Below are 18,773 nucleotides of genomic sequence, written 5' to 3' on the forward strand. Positions count from 1 at the left end.
GTCTCAACCAATTTAGGTAAATCCTCCTTTAGTTTTAGTGTCCCCCATTGTAGGAATAACCTACAAAATTCCTTGCATCTTGATTTCCTGGTGCTACTAGGGCAGTTTAGGACTCTGGTATTGAATTAATTTATTGGGGATTGCAATTGTTTCGATTGATTGAAGTGGTTTATTTGTTGAAATTATGGCGTTGATGTTGTGCTTTGTGGTTATTTTTATTATTCTGGATTTAATGTTAATGATGATTATATGGCTTTACACAGACTTGCCAATATAATGGAATTTAGTCATTGTCGAGCAGGGTCTGGATTTGCCATGATAAATAGATGCATCTGCTATTGATATATTTGGACTGTGTATCCATGGCGATAAGTTCTTTGCGTCCAGAGAGCTCTTCGATCGGTTGACAATCCTGTTGTCAAGAGAACATGACGCACTCGCCTTAGTTTCAGTCAAGTGCGCTTGCGCAATCGAAATCTGGTGTCAAGGCGCTGAATAATGTCAACACAAATTCGTAATCTTTATTTCTGATATAAGTTGAATATTTCATGAGGAAGAGACAGGCGATATCATGCCTACAGATAAGGTAAAATGGTGACTAAATACATAACAATTTTACACATATGCGTGCAAATGTAGAGATAGGTAACGTTAGGCTAGCTAATTTAGCTAACTAGCTACATCTCACCCGTACAGTAGTAGTAGCTTGCTAGCTAGCTAACGCCAACGTCCAGTCCAGCCAGGAATAACCTGCTTTAGCTAGCTATCTAACTAACTTAGTAACGTTAGCTATCTATATTGCTAGAGGACAATCTACAAGCAAGACTAGTTAACGTTAGTTGATTGGTTATCAAACCAATTGATAACTAACATAGCTAGCTACATTTATAGCTATGCATCAGTATTCTTTGCAACAAAGTCAGTCTTGGTTATTGCTGTGCTTATTGTCAGTGAGAATAATGATGTATTCCTTGTCTATTTAGAAAATAACAAAGGAAGATACATGGAAATCAGATGACCTTAGGAGGCACATAAGGGTAAATTCAGTCACGTGACAAGTGTAGCAAAATGTTTTATGATAAGCTTTCTCGATTGTTTCATGTGCAATGAATAATGTGTCTTGTTGTCAGGGTGGAGGACACGATGAAGAATCTAGCGGCAGCAGGAGGAGAGATGATGAGAGAAGACACAGGACGGGGGAGTCAGTCGAGCGACGCCACAGAGACCCAGAGAGGGAGGCCAGAAGGGAGAGAGAGAAGAACAGAGAGAGAGATGGGACCCGAGAGAGAACAAAACTCAGAGATACAGACAAGGACAGGCATCAAGACAGAAGGAAAGACGACTCGAGAGACAGGATGGGCGAAAAGGAGGAGCGAGACAAAGAAAGGAGCAGAGCGCAAGATAGGGTTATTAAAGGCACAGAGAATGTTAAGTACAGGAATGGGGACAGAGACAGTCGGGACAAAATGCATGATAGAGAAGAAAAAGAAAACAGGGATAGGGAGAGGGTAAAGGCCAGAGAAAGGGATACGGAGAGGACAAGGGAGAGGGAAAGAGATGAGCTGAGGAAGAGCGACAGGGATAAAGAGAAGGAGAAAAACAAGGAGAGTGAAACAGGGGAAAGGGACAGGGAGCGAAAGTCTGACAGAGATAGAAAGAGAAATGAGGAGAGGGCGGAGGGAGGTAGAGACAGGGATAGAGAGCATGATCGTGAGAAGAGAGATAGACATAAGGAGAGGGAGTATCTGAAAGAGACTGAACGCTACAAGGACAGATCACAGAAAGACAAGGAAAGAAAAGAAAGACACACGGACAAAGAGCATTCAGGACGAAAGGAAGAAAGAGGTAAAGTTATCCAGGTGAAAAATATACCTTACTACCTCACTAATCATCGTATGTCAATACATTTTATTTATTTTTTCAGAATACAGGGAGCAACATAGAAAAGAAAAGGAGGAGAGAGAAAAGAGACACAAAGAGAGAGCACAACACGTAAGCGTCTTCAATATTGTCGTTAACATGTTCTTTATTCCCCAAATTAAAAATAAGGTATCAACACCCCAATGGTCTGACTGGTTCCGCTGGCTTACACTCTGGGGTGAAGTTTCCCCTAGGTACAGATCTAGGATCAGCATCACCTTCCCCAATCCTAACCTTCTTAACCGTTAGTGGTTAAAATGTAAAACTGATCCAAGATGTAAATGTACGAGCAGAATGCAGGGACAACTTCAACCTACACCCTGGCTCACATCCTGGGGTATATTTTTGTTACAGGATACAGGTGAAAGTCGGAGACATGACGGTGAATCCAGAGAAGTGGAGAGTGAGCGAGTGCACAGGGAACGAAAGGGATCGGACAGAGAGAGGGAGGGAAAGAGGGATAAACATGGAGAGAGGAGGCACAGAGAAGAAGCAGGTCCTGAGAGGGATCCCACAGAACGGACCAGCGCCAAGAAATCATCATCATCCTCAGACCTCAGAGTTCACAAGGATAAGACAGAGCCTGTTAAAACTAAGGTTAGTGTCACAAAGTCAATAGTTTATTCAAAGTGCATTTTACAACACTGTTTACATCATAAAAAAGTATAAAAAATAATATAGGAAAAGGGAAAAGGGAATATGGAGACAACAAGTGATAAACAGTCCCTCTCCCTTTTCAATAGATGTTCCTCATATATAGTATGTGTTTTCATGACTATTTTTTCCTGTGTGTTTCCCCTGTGTGAGCCAGGAAGTAGTGATGCGATCTGAGTCAGCGTGGAGGTCTAGTCAGAAACAATTAAGTGACACAGAGGAGCCCGTAAGACTTATTTTCATGATGGGGTTTTTCTCATGGCCATATCTATCTACCGTCAATACCTCTGCTAGCATGAGAATAGAGCATGTCTATTTGTTTTGGACCATAGCTGCTTAACACACACCCAATTCAGACCAAGAGCGTTGCATTTTGAATTGGGGTCTGTCAAAATTGACTGAGGCATTTTGTATGTTTCAGTGCATCTAAAATCAGATAAGTTCACAAGCCTTGTCTATAGATATACAGGGTCATTACTTGCGAACATAAGCAAGCATTTAAAGTTCAATGGGTTCTCACACACAGAATGCGTATAAGCCAATGAAAAGTGTTGATTTACTTGCTTATGACCCAATGCTAAATTGTAGCTCGTCCTATCAGATAGCATGTTAAAAGTTAGCCCTATGCTAACTTCAGCAGGTGGCACTGATTATGATTATACAGTGGAGCAAAAAAGTATTTAGTCAGCCACCAATTGTGCAAGTTCTCCCACTTAAAAAGATGAGAGGCCTGTAATTTTCATCACTTCAACTATGACAGACAAAATTAGAAAAAAAAATCCAGAAAATCACATTGTAGGATTTTTTATGAATTTATTTGCAAATTATGGAAAATAAGTATTTGGTCAATAACAAAAGTTTATCGCAACACTGACAGAGGTCAAACGTTTTCTGTAAGTCTTCACAAGATTTTCACACACTGTTGCTGGTATTTTGGCCCATTCCTCCATGCAGATCTCCTCTAGAGCAGTGATGTTTTGGGGCTTTCAACTCCCTCCAAAGATTTTCAATGGGGTTGAGATCTGGAGACTGGCTAGGTCACTCCAGGACCTTGAAATGCTTTTTACGAAGCCATTCCTTCGTTGCCTGGGCGGTGTGTTTGGGATCATTGTCATGCTGAAAGACCCAGCCACGTTTCATCTTCAATGCCCTTGCCCCTGGCCCCATTCATTCTTTCCTTTACACGGATCAGTCGTCCTGGTCCCTTTGCAGAAAAACAGCCCCAAAACATTATGTTTCCACCCCCATGCTTCACAGTAGGTATGCTGTTCTTTGGATGCAACTCAGCATTCTTTGTCCTCCAAACACGATGAGTTGAGTTTTTACCAAAAAGTGCTATTTTGGTTTGATCTGACCATATGACATTCTCCCAATCTTCTTCTTGATCATCCAAATGCTCTCTAGCAAACAAGCTTGTTTGTAGGTGACCAAATACTTATTTTCCACCATAATTTGCAAATAAATTCATAAAAAATCCTACAATGTAATTTTCTGGATTAGTTTCTTCTCATTTTGTCTGTCATAGTTGAAGTGTACCTATGATGAAAGTTACAGGCCTCTCATCTTTTTAAGTGGGAGAACTTGCACAATTGGTGGCTGACTAAATACTTTTTTGCCCCACTGTAAGTGCATCAGCCAATTAGAATCGTTGAAGTAGTTGGCCATGTTCCAACACTTCTTCATGGATGGAAGTGTTGTTAACGTACGTAAGTCCAACAGCATGTTCTGATCATCAACTCTCACATGTATTTGACTGACTGGTCAAATGACTGTTTGTGTAAAGTGCCTACCACTTAATTGTCGCAGATTGTGGCAATGGTCGGCGAGCATCAAGGACCGGCAGTGGACAGTTTTTTTTCCTCAACAAAAATGCTTGCTGCGAGGGGGGGCTATTCAAACCCACAGTTAAATGCACTATCGATTGCGAGTCGACCGCTTTAGCAGTATGTGCCACCGTGAAGCGAAAATGTTGTTAAACATTAGTAGTAGCCTAGTCAAGGCTGCATCAGTGCAATATTGGCACACAACATTTTGTTACAGAACAACAGATCAAGTAAACCTTGAATTTGTAGGTTTAAAATATCCCTCCAGTGGCCAGGGTTGACCTATTTTAAGAAATGCCATTGGTTGGTGGATATAAAGATATATTAAAAAAGAGAGAAAAAGAGAGAAGAGAGATAGACATAAGGAGAGGGAGTATCTGAAAGAGACTGAACGCTACAAGGACAGATCACAGAAAGACAAGGAAAGAAAAGAAAGACACACGGACAAAGAGCATTCAGGACGAAAGGAAGAAAGAGGTAAAGTTATCCAGGTGAAAAATATACCTTACTACCTCACTAATCATCGTATGTCAATACATTTTATTTATTTTTTCAGAATACAGGGAGCAACATAGAAAAGAAAAGGAGGAGAGAGAAAAGAGACACAAAGAGAGAGCACAACACGTAAGCGTCTTCAATATTGTCGTTAACATGTTCTTTATTCCCCAAATTAAAAATAAGGTATCAACACCCCAATGGTCTGACTGGTTCCGCTGGCTTACACTCTGGGGTGAAGTTTCCCCTAGGTACAGATCTAGGATCAGCATCACCTTCCCCAATCCTAACCAGTCGTCCTGGTCCCTTTGCAGAAAAACAGCCCCAAAACATTATGTTTCCACCCCCATGCTTCACAGTAGGTATGCTGTTCTTTGGATGCAACTCAGCATTCTTTGTCCTCCAAACACGATGAGTTGAGTTTTTACCAAAAAGTGCTATTTTGGTTTGATCTGACCATATGACATTCTCCCAATCTTCTTCTTGATCATCCAAATGCTCTCTAGCAAACAAGCTTGTTTGTAGGTGACCAAATACTTATTTTCCACCATAATTTGCAAATAAATTCATAAAAAATCCTACAATGTAATTTTCTGGATTAGTTTCTTCTCATTTTGTCTGTCATAGTTGAAGTGTACCTATGATGAAAGTTACAGGCCTCTCATCTTTTTAAGTGGGAGAACTTGCACAATTGGTGGCTGACTAAATACTTTTTTGCCCCACTGTAAGTGCATCAGCCAATTAGAATCGTTGAAGTAGTTGGCCATGTTCCAACACTTCTTCATGGATGGAAGTGTTGTTAACGTACGTAAGTCCAACAGCATGTTCTGATCATCAACTCTCACATGTATTTGACTGACTGGTCAAATGACTGTTTGTGTAAAGTGCCTACCACTTAATTGTCGCAGATTGTGGCAATGGTCGGCGAGCATCAAGGACCGGCAGTGGACAGTTTTTTTTCCTCAACAAAAATGCTTGCTGCGAGGGGGGGCTATTCAAACCCACAGTTAAATGCACTATCGATTGCGAGTCGACCGCTTTAGCAGTATGTGCCACCGTGAAGCGAAAATGTTGTTAAACATTAGTAGTAGCCTAGTCAAGGCTGCATCAGTGCAATATTGGCACACAACATTTTGTTACAGAACAACAGATCAAGTAAACCTTGAATTTGTAGGTTTAAAATATCCCTCCAGTGGCCAGGGTTGACCTATTTTAAGAAATGCCATTGGTTGGTGGATATAAAGATATATTAAGATCTTTCAACGGCTAAAGAAGTTGTGCCAGGTTATAATCAGTACCACCTGTTGAGGTTAGTATAGGGCTAACGTGTTATCTGATTGGACCAGCTACGATTTAGCGTCACATGCATGTATATCGCCGCTTTTCATTGACTGATATGCATTTGGTGTGTGAGAACCCATTTAATTTTTAAATGCTTGTTTATGTTAACATGGCCCCACAGTATTATCCAACCTGTTCTAATATTTCTCTTTCATTATTGGCAAATGTTTGCAGTGGCACCTTTTGTTGATGGCTTCATTGCTTTGCTTGCCTTAACATGCAGTGCATTTGGAAAGTATTCAGATCCCTTGACTTACAAGCTACAGCCTTATTCTAAAATGGATGAAATATATATATTTTTTCTCAAATCTACACACAATATCCCATAAAGCAAACACTGTTTTTTATACATTTTTGCAAATTTATAAAAAATATAAACCTGGAATATGACATTTACATAAGTATTCCGACCCTTTACTCAGTACTTTGTTGAAGCACCTTTGGCAGCGATTACAGCCTCGAGTCTTCTTGGATATGACGCTACAAGCTTGGTACATCTGTAATTGGGGAGTTTTTCCCATTCTTCTCTGCAGATCCTCTCAAGCTCTGTCCGCTAGGATGGGGAGCGTCGCTGCACAGCTATTTTCTGGTCTTTCCATAGATGTTCGATCGGGTTCAAGTCCGGGCTCTGGCTTGGCCACTCAGGACATTCAGAGACTTGTCCTAAAACCATTCCTGCGTTGTCTTGGCTGTGTGCTTAGGGTCGATGTCTTGTTGGAAGGTGAACCTTCGCCCCAGTCTGAGGTCCTGAGTGCTCTGGAGCAGGTTTTCATCAAGGATCTCTCTGTACTTTTCTCGGTTAATCTTTCCCTAGATCCTGACTAGACTCTCTGCCGCTGAAAAAACATCCCCACAGCATGATGCTGTCACCACCATGCTTCACCGTAGGGATGGTGCCAGGTTTCCTCCAGACGTGACACTTGGCATTCAGGCCAAAGCGTTCAATCTTTGTTTCATCAGACCAGAGAACCTTGTTTCTCATGGTCAGAGTCCTTTAGGTGCCTTTTGGCAAACTCCAAGCGGGAGTCTCCCATAAAGACCTGATTGGTGGAGTGCTGCAGAGATGGTTGTCCTTCTGGAAGGTTCTCCCATCTCCACAGAGGAACTCTGGAGCTCTGTCAGAGTGACCATCGGGTTCTTGGCCACTTCCCTGACCAAGGCCTTTCTCCCCTGATTGCTCAGTTTGGCCGAGTGGCCAGCTCTAGGAAGAGTCTAGGTGGTTCCAAATTTCTCCCGTTTAAGAATCCAAGTGGGCTCCCGCGTTGCGCAGCGGTCTAAGGCACTGCATCTTAGTGCAAGAGGCGTCACTACAGGCCCTAGTTTGATTCCAGGTTGTTTCACAATACGGGCGTGATTGGGAGTCCCATAGGGCGGCGCATAATTGGCCCAGCATCGTCCGGGTTTGGCCGGGGTAGGCCGGCATTGTAAATGAGAATTTATTCTTAACTGACTTGCCTAGTTAAACAAAGGTTCAATTTAAAAAATGATGGAGGTCACTATGTTCTTGGGGACCTTCAATGCTGCAGAAATGTTTTGGTACCCTTTCCCAGGTCTGTGCCTCGACACAATCCTGTCTCGGAGCACTACGGACAATTCCTTCGACTTCATGGCTTGGTTTTTGCTTTGACATGCAGTGTCAACTGTGGGACCTTATATAGACCGGTTTGTGCCTTTCCAAATCATGTCCAATCAACTGGATTTACCACAGGTGAACTCCAAGTTGTTGAAACGTCTCAAGGATGATTAATGGAAACAGGATGCACCTGAGCTCAATTTAGAGTCTCATAATAAGGTATTTCAGATTTTTATTTTTAATACATTTGCAAAAAAAAAAAAAAAAAAAAAACTTTTTTCACTTTGTCATTATGGGGTATTGTGTGTAGATTGTTGGGGGTAAATGTTATTATCAGTTTTATAATAAGGCTGTAACGTAACGACGTGGAAACAGTCAAGGGGTCTGAATACTTTCCGAATGCACCCATGCTCCAGCTTGTTGCATGGCAACATTCACATGGATATACTATTTCTGTAAATGCTTTGTATATTTGTCTATGTATTCAACTAATAGGGGTGCGTTCAGTTGAAGAACGTCGCGATTATGGTGGCTCAGAGGGTGATTATGTATGGTGTGCTGCACAAGTTTTGTGATTTCAAATGGTCACACCCATATTGATCAGGCCACACCCACCAAAAGAGCAAACGTACCTCAAAGGACGAACGGTCAACACCGTTTTTGGTAAACGTGTCATTAAGTACAAACCGCAACTTAGCACATGTTGAACCAAACTGAATGCACCGCAGGTCTCACATGAAGTTAGATATGTTGAATACAAGCTATTGACTGAAATGAATTGCATCTGAAAATAATTGCATCTGAAATGAACTGCATCTGTAGGTGGAAATCGCAGAGGCCCCGGCTGAGGACCGTGGCTATGATGAAGCTCAGGACTATGAAGAGGACTTTGAGGTGAGAAGAGTCAAAGCCTATAGAGGGTGAAATTTCTTAGTATCTCATTTGTATTTCAGTTTTTTTCTTTTGTTTCATTATATGTCACGCATGCTCTAAATGGATTGCTTTTCCAGAAAATGGTGAGTGATGAAATGTATTCAAGCACTGACAATCAGCAATGGTAGATGGTAGTTACACGTGTTACTAGTTGTTACAACCCCATTATAAGAGCAACTTAAAACTTTTTTTTTTTTTATCTCCCAAGGATTATGAGGAGGATTTTGAGGATGTGGATGACAGCGAGGGAGAGGATGAAAAGCAGACACGCAGCCATGAAGAGAGAGAAGCGAGGGAGGAAATTAGTTCACAGAGGAGGGAGGAGATCGAGGCCATTCAGAGAGCCATGGATGAGGAGAACGAGAGAGTGGGCTCTGCCCAGCCCAGGCTAAGCACAGAAGAGGACGACAGACCCAAAAGGTCAAGAGGTATGGTAAATGCTCAACACTACTCGGTCGTAGTCAAGAGTGCATACCATAGCAAAACGTTTTCGAATGGAAAACCAAAAAATATTGCTTCTTATTGGATCATTCTGGTAGGTCGCTCCCCGTTTCAGCCCGTTTGGTTGATACGACCCTGGTATGAACAATAAAGACTTGTTTATTATTTAGGACTGTCTTTTAGGACAAATTGTACGAAGCCTGTTTGAATAACGAAAACATTTCTTGGCCATAGATTCTGAAACGCCTCAAAGTAAAGTTTCACAGCACGGGAGGTTCATGGACTTTGTCGCTGCGAAGCATCGTGAGGTCAGCAAAAAGGTTGCCAGCAAACAGAAGTAAGTCTAATGGAACTAACTGTGAGTGTGATACATTTTTGAGAGGGAAATGCGGTTAAAATTGATAGATCCAGAGCCCTACTGTAAACCCTGTGAGTCAACTGATGTGAAGAGTAAATTCAGCAACGGTTGGAGGAATTTTCTGTAATAATTGTATGGGAATAATAAATGCATTTTATTTTGTAAAGTGGTTTCTGCTACTGTAGGCCGAACGATCAAACTGCTATTTCCATTTTTGAGAGGGAAATGCGGTTAAAATTGATAGATTCAGAGCCCTACTGTAAACCCTGTGAGTCAACTGATGTGAAGAGTAAATTCAGCAACGGTTGGAGGAATTTTCTGTAATAATTGTATGGGAATAATAAATGCATTTTATTTTATAAAGTGGTTTCTGCTACTGTAGGCCGAACGATCGAACTGCTATTTCCATGTTAAAATGTTATGTGATGCATTTTCATTATTGTTTTTCATGGTAGGCCTACATTATGATCAAATAGCCACAGTAGATCCTGATTGGCCACTGTTAAAACAATAAATTAAAGCCTTACAGCCTCAGTGTTCACAGTAAACGCGTCTCGGAAGTTGCACAGAGATTTCACAAGGTTCAGGTTTGCGATCAGCAGAAAAATATCAGAGGGAACATTGGACACGACCCCATGTGGGGTTGTCTGATTTGAACCCCATGTGGGGTTGTCTGATTTGAAAATGAAGTTGAGAGATAATCTGAAATCAAAAAAACAGTTGTGCTTTCTGTTTTCTTCCTACAAATGTGGCTCAATCTTTTGAACAGTTTAAGCTACAACATATTATGACCTCGTCACTGAAAGATAAGACTCTTGGGTATGTGTCTTCTGTCTCCCTAAAGCCTAGCAGGCTTTAGAACAGAGTAATTAGAACAGAGGGCACTAAATTAGACTGGGTGGAAAAATAACATCATCAATAATGATATTTTCTACACAGAATATCATACAAAATTATTGCCTGATGATCTTCTGAACTTCCTATTACCTTTCTGATGCATTTTAGTCACGTCAAACCATAATTTATTCTAATTGAAATACTGTCAAAAGTACTGTCAGACTTATTTAAAAAAAAAAAAAAAAAAAAAAAAAAGTAAACATTGACCTTTTGATTACGTAACTTTTTTTACATGGTAGGGTTGCAATTTTTTTTAAATGTATATTAAGCTAAGGGATTGGTGAAAAGATGGCGGAGTTATATCATAAATCCTAGGTGTCCATTTAAACCACTGTAAATCAAACTCCACAATGGCCTATCAATTTGGACGTCCATACGATTAACCGCAAGAACAAGGAAACTATATAATAAAATAAATCTTTGCATGTTTAACACTAATGCTCAAAATCATCTGTGTTCATCTTCTCCTCATGAACCATGAGTCAGATTGACTCCAGATTTGGTATATAGACTCAATGAATTAGCCTCTAATGAATTTGAGAAGGATTAGTTTCCGCATTCTGTTGGCCACAGTACACCGCTAGATGGCACTATGTCACACCAGGGCTATAAGAACTGAACAGATGGACAAGGGGCCATGAAATATGGTATATGTATATGTCCTTTAGAAACTGTGTGAATATAAAGCCACTGCAACCTTAGATGGCTGCACCAGACCAGTTAGTGGCACTATAGATGTCATTGGCACCAGTGGCAACATAGGATACTAGAGCAATAAATATTGATCAAGTGGACTTTGTTTCATGCAAATGAATGTTAGATTTAAATGATCTGGACAAACAATGTGAAATATTGTGATTAGTATTTCTGCATAATCGCATATTGTTGCCCTATTATGTGGTCTGAACGTAGTGAAAAGATGACCAACCTACAGCACTAGACTAAACTTCACTTGCGTCATCAATGTGATATTGAGAGATAAACATAGTAATGCTTTCACTGATTGCACATAAAGGAAGATGGCTCCTACAGGATGGGAGTGCTTGCTTTGTTACCCAACTGATCTTGTGTCCTTTCTGTCATCCTGTGAACCCCGTTCGTTGCTGATCGCAGCTATATTTGTTCTTTATTGTTAAAGAAGCACATTTATCAACTTCCACTGTCCGCCAAGAGTTGCTGAATTTCCCCTTCATTTCAATTTGCTCCTCAATTCATGCGCCTTGGTTGGAGAGTGAGAGAGCTGTTGTGTTTCCTTGTTTCCTAAACCTGCTATTTAATATCTCCTACTCTGTGTATGTGATATGGGCCCACCCCAGGAAACGCAGTACAGAGCTGCTTCGCCTGATCGACCTGGACTACTCCATCACCTTCTCCCTCCTGGATCTGCCCCCTGTCAATGAATATGACATGTACATCAAAAACTTTGGAACAACAAACACAAAACAGGTTTGCCTTATGCTTAACAGACCTGGGTACAAATACTATTCAAAATCATTTCAAATACTTTATTTGGGCTTAATTGAGCTTGCCTGGCGCAAAGGAACCAATAGAATAGTTTCAAATAGTGCAAACGCCACCCGTCTGGTACTCCAGACAAGCTACCGTAAACTCTAAAAGTATTTGAAAGATTTCAAATAGTATCTGAACCCTGGTCTGCTCGTTAATGACATCATTGTGGCAGTAAGCTTGCTTGTCTTTTTATTCATATCAATGTGATAAACCCAATGCATCCTCACTTTCCAGGCTTACGTCCAGTGCAACGAGGACAATACTGATCGCGACATTCAAACGGAGGAGATCGAGATGAGCGAGAAGTGGACACAGCATCCTGCGGAGAGGAACGTATGCTGTGGAGGTGAGGAAACGTGCACTGTGATCTGTATTCTATCAAATCTATGACTACATCCAAAATAGCACCCTACTCCCTTTATAGGGCACTACGGTTGACCAGAGCAAGTAGTGCACTATGTAGGGAATGTGCTGCCATTTGGAATGTGTTTTATTCCCACGTTGCAACAGGTCCTAAACTTTCCCACGAGGCGTCTGATGAATCTGTGACCAAACTGAGCATCGATTCACAGCGCCTAGCAACATTTCTGCGCTCAGCTTTACAGGTATAGCCTATGATGCTACATTTTTCTTAGAATCAAAGTAACCTTTTTGTCGTCGCTATATTGCAAATTTTCCCTCTTCTTGCCGTTACTAGTGCTTTGTGCTCTCTGTTTTGCTGTTATTAGGTGGTTGCGGTACTGTTGGAAGAGGATAGGGCTGAGAAGCAATCACTGAAGAAGCTGAGGACTCAAGCAGACACTCTCTCTTTCAGCGACGGGTGTTTACAGCTCAATACCAAGCTTCCATTTCTATATGGCAAGTTACCTGACACCCAGTTATAATGTTCGTACTTTGTGTTCAGCCTTTCACATTGCTGTCATTGCAGTGTAGAACAGTCCCTAATTAACTCATGCCATGCACTATCATTCAGCAACTTGGATCTTGCCACTGTCCTGAACTGAAGGTCTGGCCCGTGTTCCCAAAGGCAGCACCCATAACAACCAATGCTATTTTTGCCATGTTTGTATATGAGCTAGTTTGTCTCGGTCCTGTTGTTTTCCCTGCTTGCAGGTCGTCAGATCAGCCTGGTTCAATTCTCCCAGGTGCAGAGGCAGACCATGCTGTCCGTGCACAACCCCTCAGCCAAGCCCAGCGCCGTGCGGCTCGACAGCAAGACCATCATCTGTATCTGGAACATCTGGGAGCCCTCCCGCCCACAGAAGATTCTTGTCTACGAGTCCGAGGTGCCACTAAACCACTGCAACTCAGAGAGTTGTTTTAGATGGGGTTTCCCAAAATTCCCAGGTTTTCCAGAAATCCCTTTTTGGAAGATTCCCGGAATAAGCAGGGAACCGCAACCAGGATTTCTGGGAAATCTTAAAATTTGAGGGCATTTACTGGAATTTTGCGACCCTATTTGAAGCTTTGATTTAGGATTTGATGGGCGTTATCAACGAGGATGTGTTTGAAGGTTGGCATCAGCATTAGTGGAAACAAGACTACAACTCTCTGATTTTACCCTTCAGGTGCAATGCTGCTGCTTCAGCCCTGGTAAAGCCACGCTGGTGTTTGCGGGCACGTCCGTGGGTTCTGTAGTCTTGTGGGACTTGAGGGAGCACGCCAGTGCCCATTACACTTTGAGAATAGGGGAGAACGACTGGACTCTCCGCCACCCAACCTTCTCCACAGGTCAGCAATCAAAAGATTTTTCCTTTGGCTCTGTTTTTTTTCCAAGTTTCATGCTTTTATGAAAAGTTTGAGGGTTTTTTTGCGCCGGGACTACTCATCTCTTTCTGTTTATTATTGTATTGCATGTACGATATACATCAAGGCAGGCATTTTGATTTGGATGACACCCATATGAAAATACTTAATCTACTCTTTAATATGTACTCTAAGAATATCTTCTTGAACCGAGAGAGATGCGTATCAACTCCTAGTTTCCAGGAGTGTCATCCCCTGTTTTTGAGTAGGTTAATGTCACCTCCTCTGTCACCCTGTCATCAGATGCCGTGCTGGCAGCGTCGGGCCACATGTCCTCAGTGAGCTCTGTGGAGGCCGTCCCTGCCACCGTGGCTGAGGGCCTGAGGCCAGAGCTCCCCCTTTTGGCTTCTGACGAAGGTACTCCAACTGGACTTGGTGTGCCTCCCAATTATGTCTTATTTTTCCTGAAGTGTGCATTCGTTTACTACTTTCCCCAAGTCTAAAAGCCTTGGATTGGTGCAGGCAGGGGCTAGTTGGAGTTTTCACCATATTTCTTATACCAGCCATTTTCTTTTAAATCTGTGAAGGGAAGTAAACAAGTGCACACTTTGGGAGTAAGGAAAGAGAATTGGGACATTGGTCTATAAGAAACACACAATAATAGTAGCATTTGTTTTATTTATGGTGAGCTAAAGTCTTCCTTTCATTTCAAACTTAGAGTCATCAGGATTGTCATTCCAGTTGGCTTCTCTTGATGGAAATGGGGTTCTGAATCTATGGGTAAGTGTCTTTAGTATGCTACAACGCCGCCCCATGCTTTTGCATCACTACTATAACTGCTTATACACTAACTGTATAACTAGTCATCTTGAATTATTGGATTGGTCTGTTTATTAACTGCACAGACGGATCATTATTGTACTGTCCTTCTGCAATGCTGTTGTTACCATCTCTGTCCCACAGGTGGTACTGGAGCTCCCTAAAGCCAACGACGCCGGCTCGCACACAGACCTGGGTGAGTCAGTCACGTTTAACATGTTTCCTCCATTACGTTCAATGTTTATTTTTTTCTCTCCCACTCAATTGACCCTGGCTGTTTCTCTTGCAGGGCTCCGGCCTGGGGGCAAAGTGAAACTGCTCCACAGCTCCACAGTCCTCACCACCAGCGAGAGGTGAGACGTACAGATATTCAATTCATCACTGCCAGTCAGTGGGCCAAAAATAACCACAACGTGGGCCCCGCGGTACACAACAAGCTTGTTTTTTTACATGTCGCACGGACAGTTGTTGTTGTTGTTGTCAGCTGACAAGACTGATATGATTCAGTGGTCCAATATGTATCTGTTAACGTGCAGCTGGTGTCGTGTCTTTTTGCCTGGAATCTCGTGACCTACTGATACGACTGGGTATTTATTTCAATCTGTCTCTTTCTCTCGCTCTCTCTCCAGGTCTTCGACGCGAGACGCTAAGAAAACAACACTGTTACAGACACTGCTGTTAAAATTCCTGCCTTCTGATTCCAACCATTTTTTCATTGGCACAAATATGGTGAGCAGTATCAAATCAATGAATCATCTTCTCTGTCTGTTTCACTGTTTGCCATTTTAGACATCCTGGATATGACCAACGTTGTGGATGCGTCTCAAATTCTTGTAAAAAAAAAAGTAGTGCACTGTATAGGGAATAGTGTGCCATTTGAGACGCATCCCATCCAGTATGTCCAGGATCATGTGGACAGAATAAACAGAAGTCACACGGTGTCGAATGGTATGTATTGGGCAATGTGTGTTGTTCATAGGGTCTTGTGAACCATGGGACCAGTCACGGGTTAAAGGCTCCTCCAAAGTTCTACAGGCCTCAGGTGGTTGGATTCAGACCCGTTGATGTCGCCTCCATCGACTTTTCTCCCTTCGGAGAACCCATATTCCTGGTGAGATCAGTGCTGTTGAGATTGATGTATCTGAGATTCATGTTGTGTGCGTTTGTGCATGCTCGTGTGTATGTGAATGTTTTACGTATGATCTGTGTGTGTGTGCTTCTCTGTGTTCCAGGTGGGCTGTGGGGATGGCAGTGTCAGACTACACACAGTGCTGAGTGAGCAGCCTCTGATGGAGTGGACCAGCAGTACAGCAGGGCAGCCGGTGGTGTCAGTACAGTGGGCCCAGACCAGGCCAACAGTCTTCTGTGTTCTGGATGCTGCCTCCTACCTTCACATATGGGACCTGCTGGAGAAAGACTTTGAGCCTGTGATCACTGAAAAGATTGATGCTGACAGGTAATTAATAATGACTCTACTTTTTTTTTCTTATTTTTTTTACACACACAAAAAACTCTCAATTACAAAATTATTGAATTATGTATTTCAATGTTTGTCAGACGATGGCCCAAGACACAAAATGAAAGCATGCGGAGGGTTCTGTGTAAATAACAACGGATTAGTATGGAAACAACAAAGTGCAGGTGTCATTTGTATAAATACTTCATAACTAATGAAAAGCAGAATGCAGATAAATGGATTTTAGCTGGATGGAATATGAGTGATGTATCCCCCAGTTAGTGATTGGGGGAAGTTTTTTTAAAATTTATTCGCACATCAATAATACATTTTTATGGTGCCTGATTCATCTTTCTGTTTCTTTCTCCTCAGGGTAACAGCCATGGCTGTTTTTGGTGACCCTGCAAAGCAGAACACCTATTCAGGAATATCACTGGCAACACAGTCGGGGAAGATAGAAATGCAGTATTTCAGCAAGAGATTGACAGTGCCTGAATCTGCTGACCTGGAGAAACTACAGATCATGATGCAGGAGGCCTTTTGAAGTTATATGTCAGGAGTGTATTCATTTGTGCAAACTGTTAAAAATTATTATTATTATTATTTTATTTTTTTTACTGAAACTTTTTGCAATGAGTCATAGGGAGTCATAACATATCACTAATGTTTCTTATTGGACAAATTCAGTTAGTCCCTCCCCGCTTGCTTCCGTTTGGCTCCTAGTGGATACAACCCAGGGGGCTCACTGTGTTGGATCAAATTTGTTCATACAGTGGTAATCCCAGTCATCTCTAGATCAGTAAAGAGATCAACTTCAGAATGCAAGCAGATATAAATGGACTATATATTTCTATTACATTCCACATTCAGTTATTTTGTGTATTTGTTATTCTAAATACAGTAGATGCCATAGTGGCATGATATTGAAATACAGTATTGGAATAAAAATAGCTTTGTTTGTGCTTATTTACAAATGAACAACTTTAGCATTTGCATACCGACAATGTCTGTTCTGTGTGTTTTATAGAAAATAAAAAAAATGGACTTGGTGTATTCTTCCCATCCAAATTACTCAAAGTGTGACACCAAACATTCAGGGCTAAGCAACATGATGAATGTATAGATGCTACTTTTCATTTTATTGATGTGATGTTAATACAATAACAGTATTTTCTCTATGAGAGAACTATAATTTTTCAAGATTTTTTTTACTTCATTAAATAAAGTATTTCATGTATTTCTCTGTCTTTTTTTTATGATTCTCTATGCCCTGGTTTGCAAAAGGTTTTTCTGTGTGTAAACTCAGCGCCCCGAATAATACGGCTTTGGGATAGGCCTAAAATAAATCGAATTCTTCAAATCATTCCAACATCAGAGACATGAGTCCAAACAGAAAATTTTCACTCAATCAAGTGACCAGTATCCTAGCAACGGATCGTATGCGCTCGGCAATGAAGATTCTCTACAACGTGGGAAGAGTTTTAGCTACAATGTGGTTGTAACTTAACTCGCTGACAACAGTCTTTGGTGTGAGAAAGAACTACTGTTTAGAACTACGGATGCTACCATGGTCACGGTCAGTGGTGTTTTTCTTCTGTTTCATAAATATTGACATCGTTGACTGATTAGATCATGTTTTTGATCAAAATGTCTCATGTCGTTGCCGGTTTGTATAGGCTACATTAGAATGCAATAACAGAGAAAAGGTACACAAACATGAACATCTGCTTAGATGATGGAAAACGTAGCAGTTATCTATGATCAAAATGCTACACTTTCAAAGGTGTTGTCTTGATAGAGTGCCTTGAAAGCAACTGTCTCATCTGGCAAATAGAAAACAGGTTGGAGATTTAAATATTTTTTTCCCCTCTTCACCAGAAAATATTTCAACTGAACTAAAGGGTCTGACACTTAGACTGAGCTTTAGGGTTAAAGACATATGCGAGTGCCAAAGAACCCCAACACCACCCCATCGGAGTTAGAGAGGAAGTGCATGCAAAATATCCATGCTCAACTCAGCAGACAACACAGACGAGGAGTGCGGCTTGGTGCAGGCCATGGGCATGGCCTCCCCTCCCCTCGCCGACGAAACCGACCTGGACAGGAAGAGCACGCTGCGGGTTACCCCCCGCCCCACAACAGCGGACCAGGAGGGAGCAGTCAGGGCGGTTAGACGCTCATGGGGGTCAGAGTTACGGAGAGGGAGGGGGAATTCTGTGGAGGAGAGCGCCAAGGGGAAAGCTCGCAGGATGTGGAAGTTCCTCAGCACTGGAATGAAGCAGAATGTGGACAAGGTAAAAAAAAGATGGCACTGGGCGTCCCAAATGGCATCCGATTCCCTATAGACCATGTATAGTTTACTATATAGGCAATAGGGTGCCATTTGGGACGCATCCTCTCTCTTCGGTTGGAGGCATTGTTAAATTGGTAGGCGACATGTCTATTTACCCTAACTCTCTAACCCGCTTTCCTAGATAAGAAACGTCGATGTCAAGAGCGCTGTTCTCACCCATGGCCTGCAGCACTTACGTAATTTCCCTTGCAACGACCCTGTGCGCCACATGACCTACGGCAAGGGGGCGGCAGGGTTCATCAGCCTTCACAGGGAAGGCAGGGTCGTTATGTACCACCCAGACGGGCGTCTCCGTGACCTCCCACCCGCCTCTGTCTCTGTCCCCTACATGGGCCTAACCTCCACTCAGCTCCCTGGGCGCCTGGTGGGCTGGGGGCCCGGGGCAAGCCTCACGCTGCTGGACAGTGAGCTGCGCCCCCTAGCCAATGCTCTAGACCCTCTGGATGTGCGTGTTT

At 42.2% G+C, this 18,773-nt stretch overlaps 1 protein-coding gene across 3 annotated transcripts; it reads left to right on the plus strand.

Annotated features, from left to right (window-relative positions):
- Positions 1–417: 417 nt before the first annotated feature.
- Positions 418–17,202, plus strand: LOC139367221 (dynein 2 intermediate chain 1). 3 transcript variants are annotated; one of them, XM_071105435.1, is made up of 23 exons: positions 418–586; positions 984–1,037; positions 1,131–1,845; positions 1,925–1,992; positions 2,275–2,517; positions 2,732–2,800; positions 8,629–8,700; positions 8,948–9,167; positions 9,415–9,517; positions 11,752–11,881; positions 12,179–12,290; positions 12,455–12,549; positions 12,673–12,802; positions 13,058–13,230; positions 13,513–13,675; positions 13,994–14,107; positions 14,409–14,470; positions 14,654–14,705; positions 14,799–14,862; positions 15,139–15,238; positions 15,489–15,620; positions 15,742–15,965; positions 16,338–17,202. In XM_071105435.1, exons 1-23 carry the CDS (start codon positions 572–574, stop codon positions 16,507–16,509), a joined length of 3,282 nt encoding a protein of 1,093 aa, XP_070961536.1. In that variant the 5' UTR covers positions 418–571; the 3' UTR covers positions 16,510–17,202. The 3 variants fall into 3 exon arrangements, with proteins under 3 accessions (XP_070961536.1, XP_070961538.1, XP_070961537.1); XM_071105437.1 differs by lacking the exon at positions 2,732–2,800 and having other exon boundaries at positions 452–586; XM_071105436.1 differs by lacking the exon at positions 984–1,037 and having other exon boundaries at positions 455–586.
- The last annotated feature ends 1,571 nt before the right edge of the window (positions 17,203–18,773 follow it).

The sequence above is a fragment of the Oncorhynchus clarkii genome, chromosome 15 (genome assembly GCF_045791955.1).
Source record: "Oncorhynchus clarkii lewisi isolate Uvic-CL-2024 chromosome 15, UVic_Ocla_1.0, whole genome shotgun sequence".
NCBI classification, from domain to species: Eukaryota; Metazoa; Chordata; class Actinopteri; order Salmoniformes; family Salmonidae; genus Oncorhynchus; species Oncorhynchus clarkii.

Coding starts and splice junctions, on each gene's coding strand:
- LOC139367221 (XM_071105435.1), top strand. Junction 2,518..2,731: donor CAGAGCCTGTTAAAACTAAG/GTTAGTGTCACA, acceptor TGTGTGAGCCAG/GAAGTAGTGATGCGATCTGA. Junction 2,801..8,628: donor TAAGTGACACAGAGGAGCCC/GTAAGACTTATT, acceptor CTGCATCTGTAG/GTGGAAATCGCAGAGGCCCC.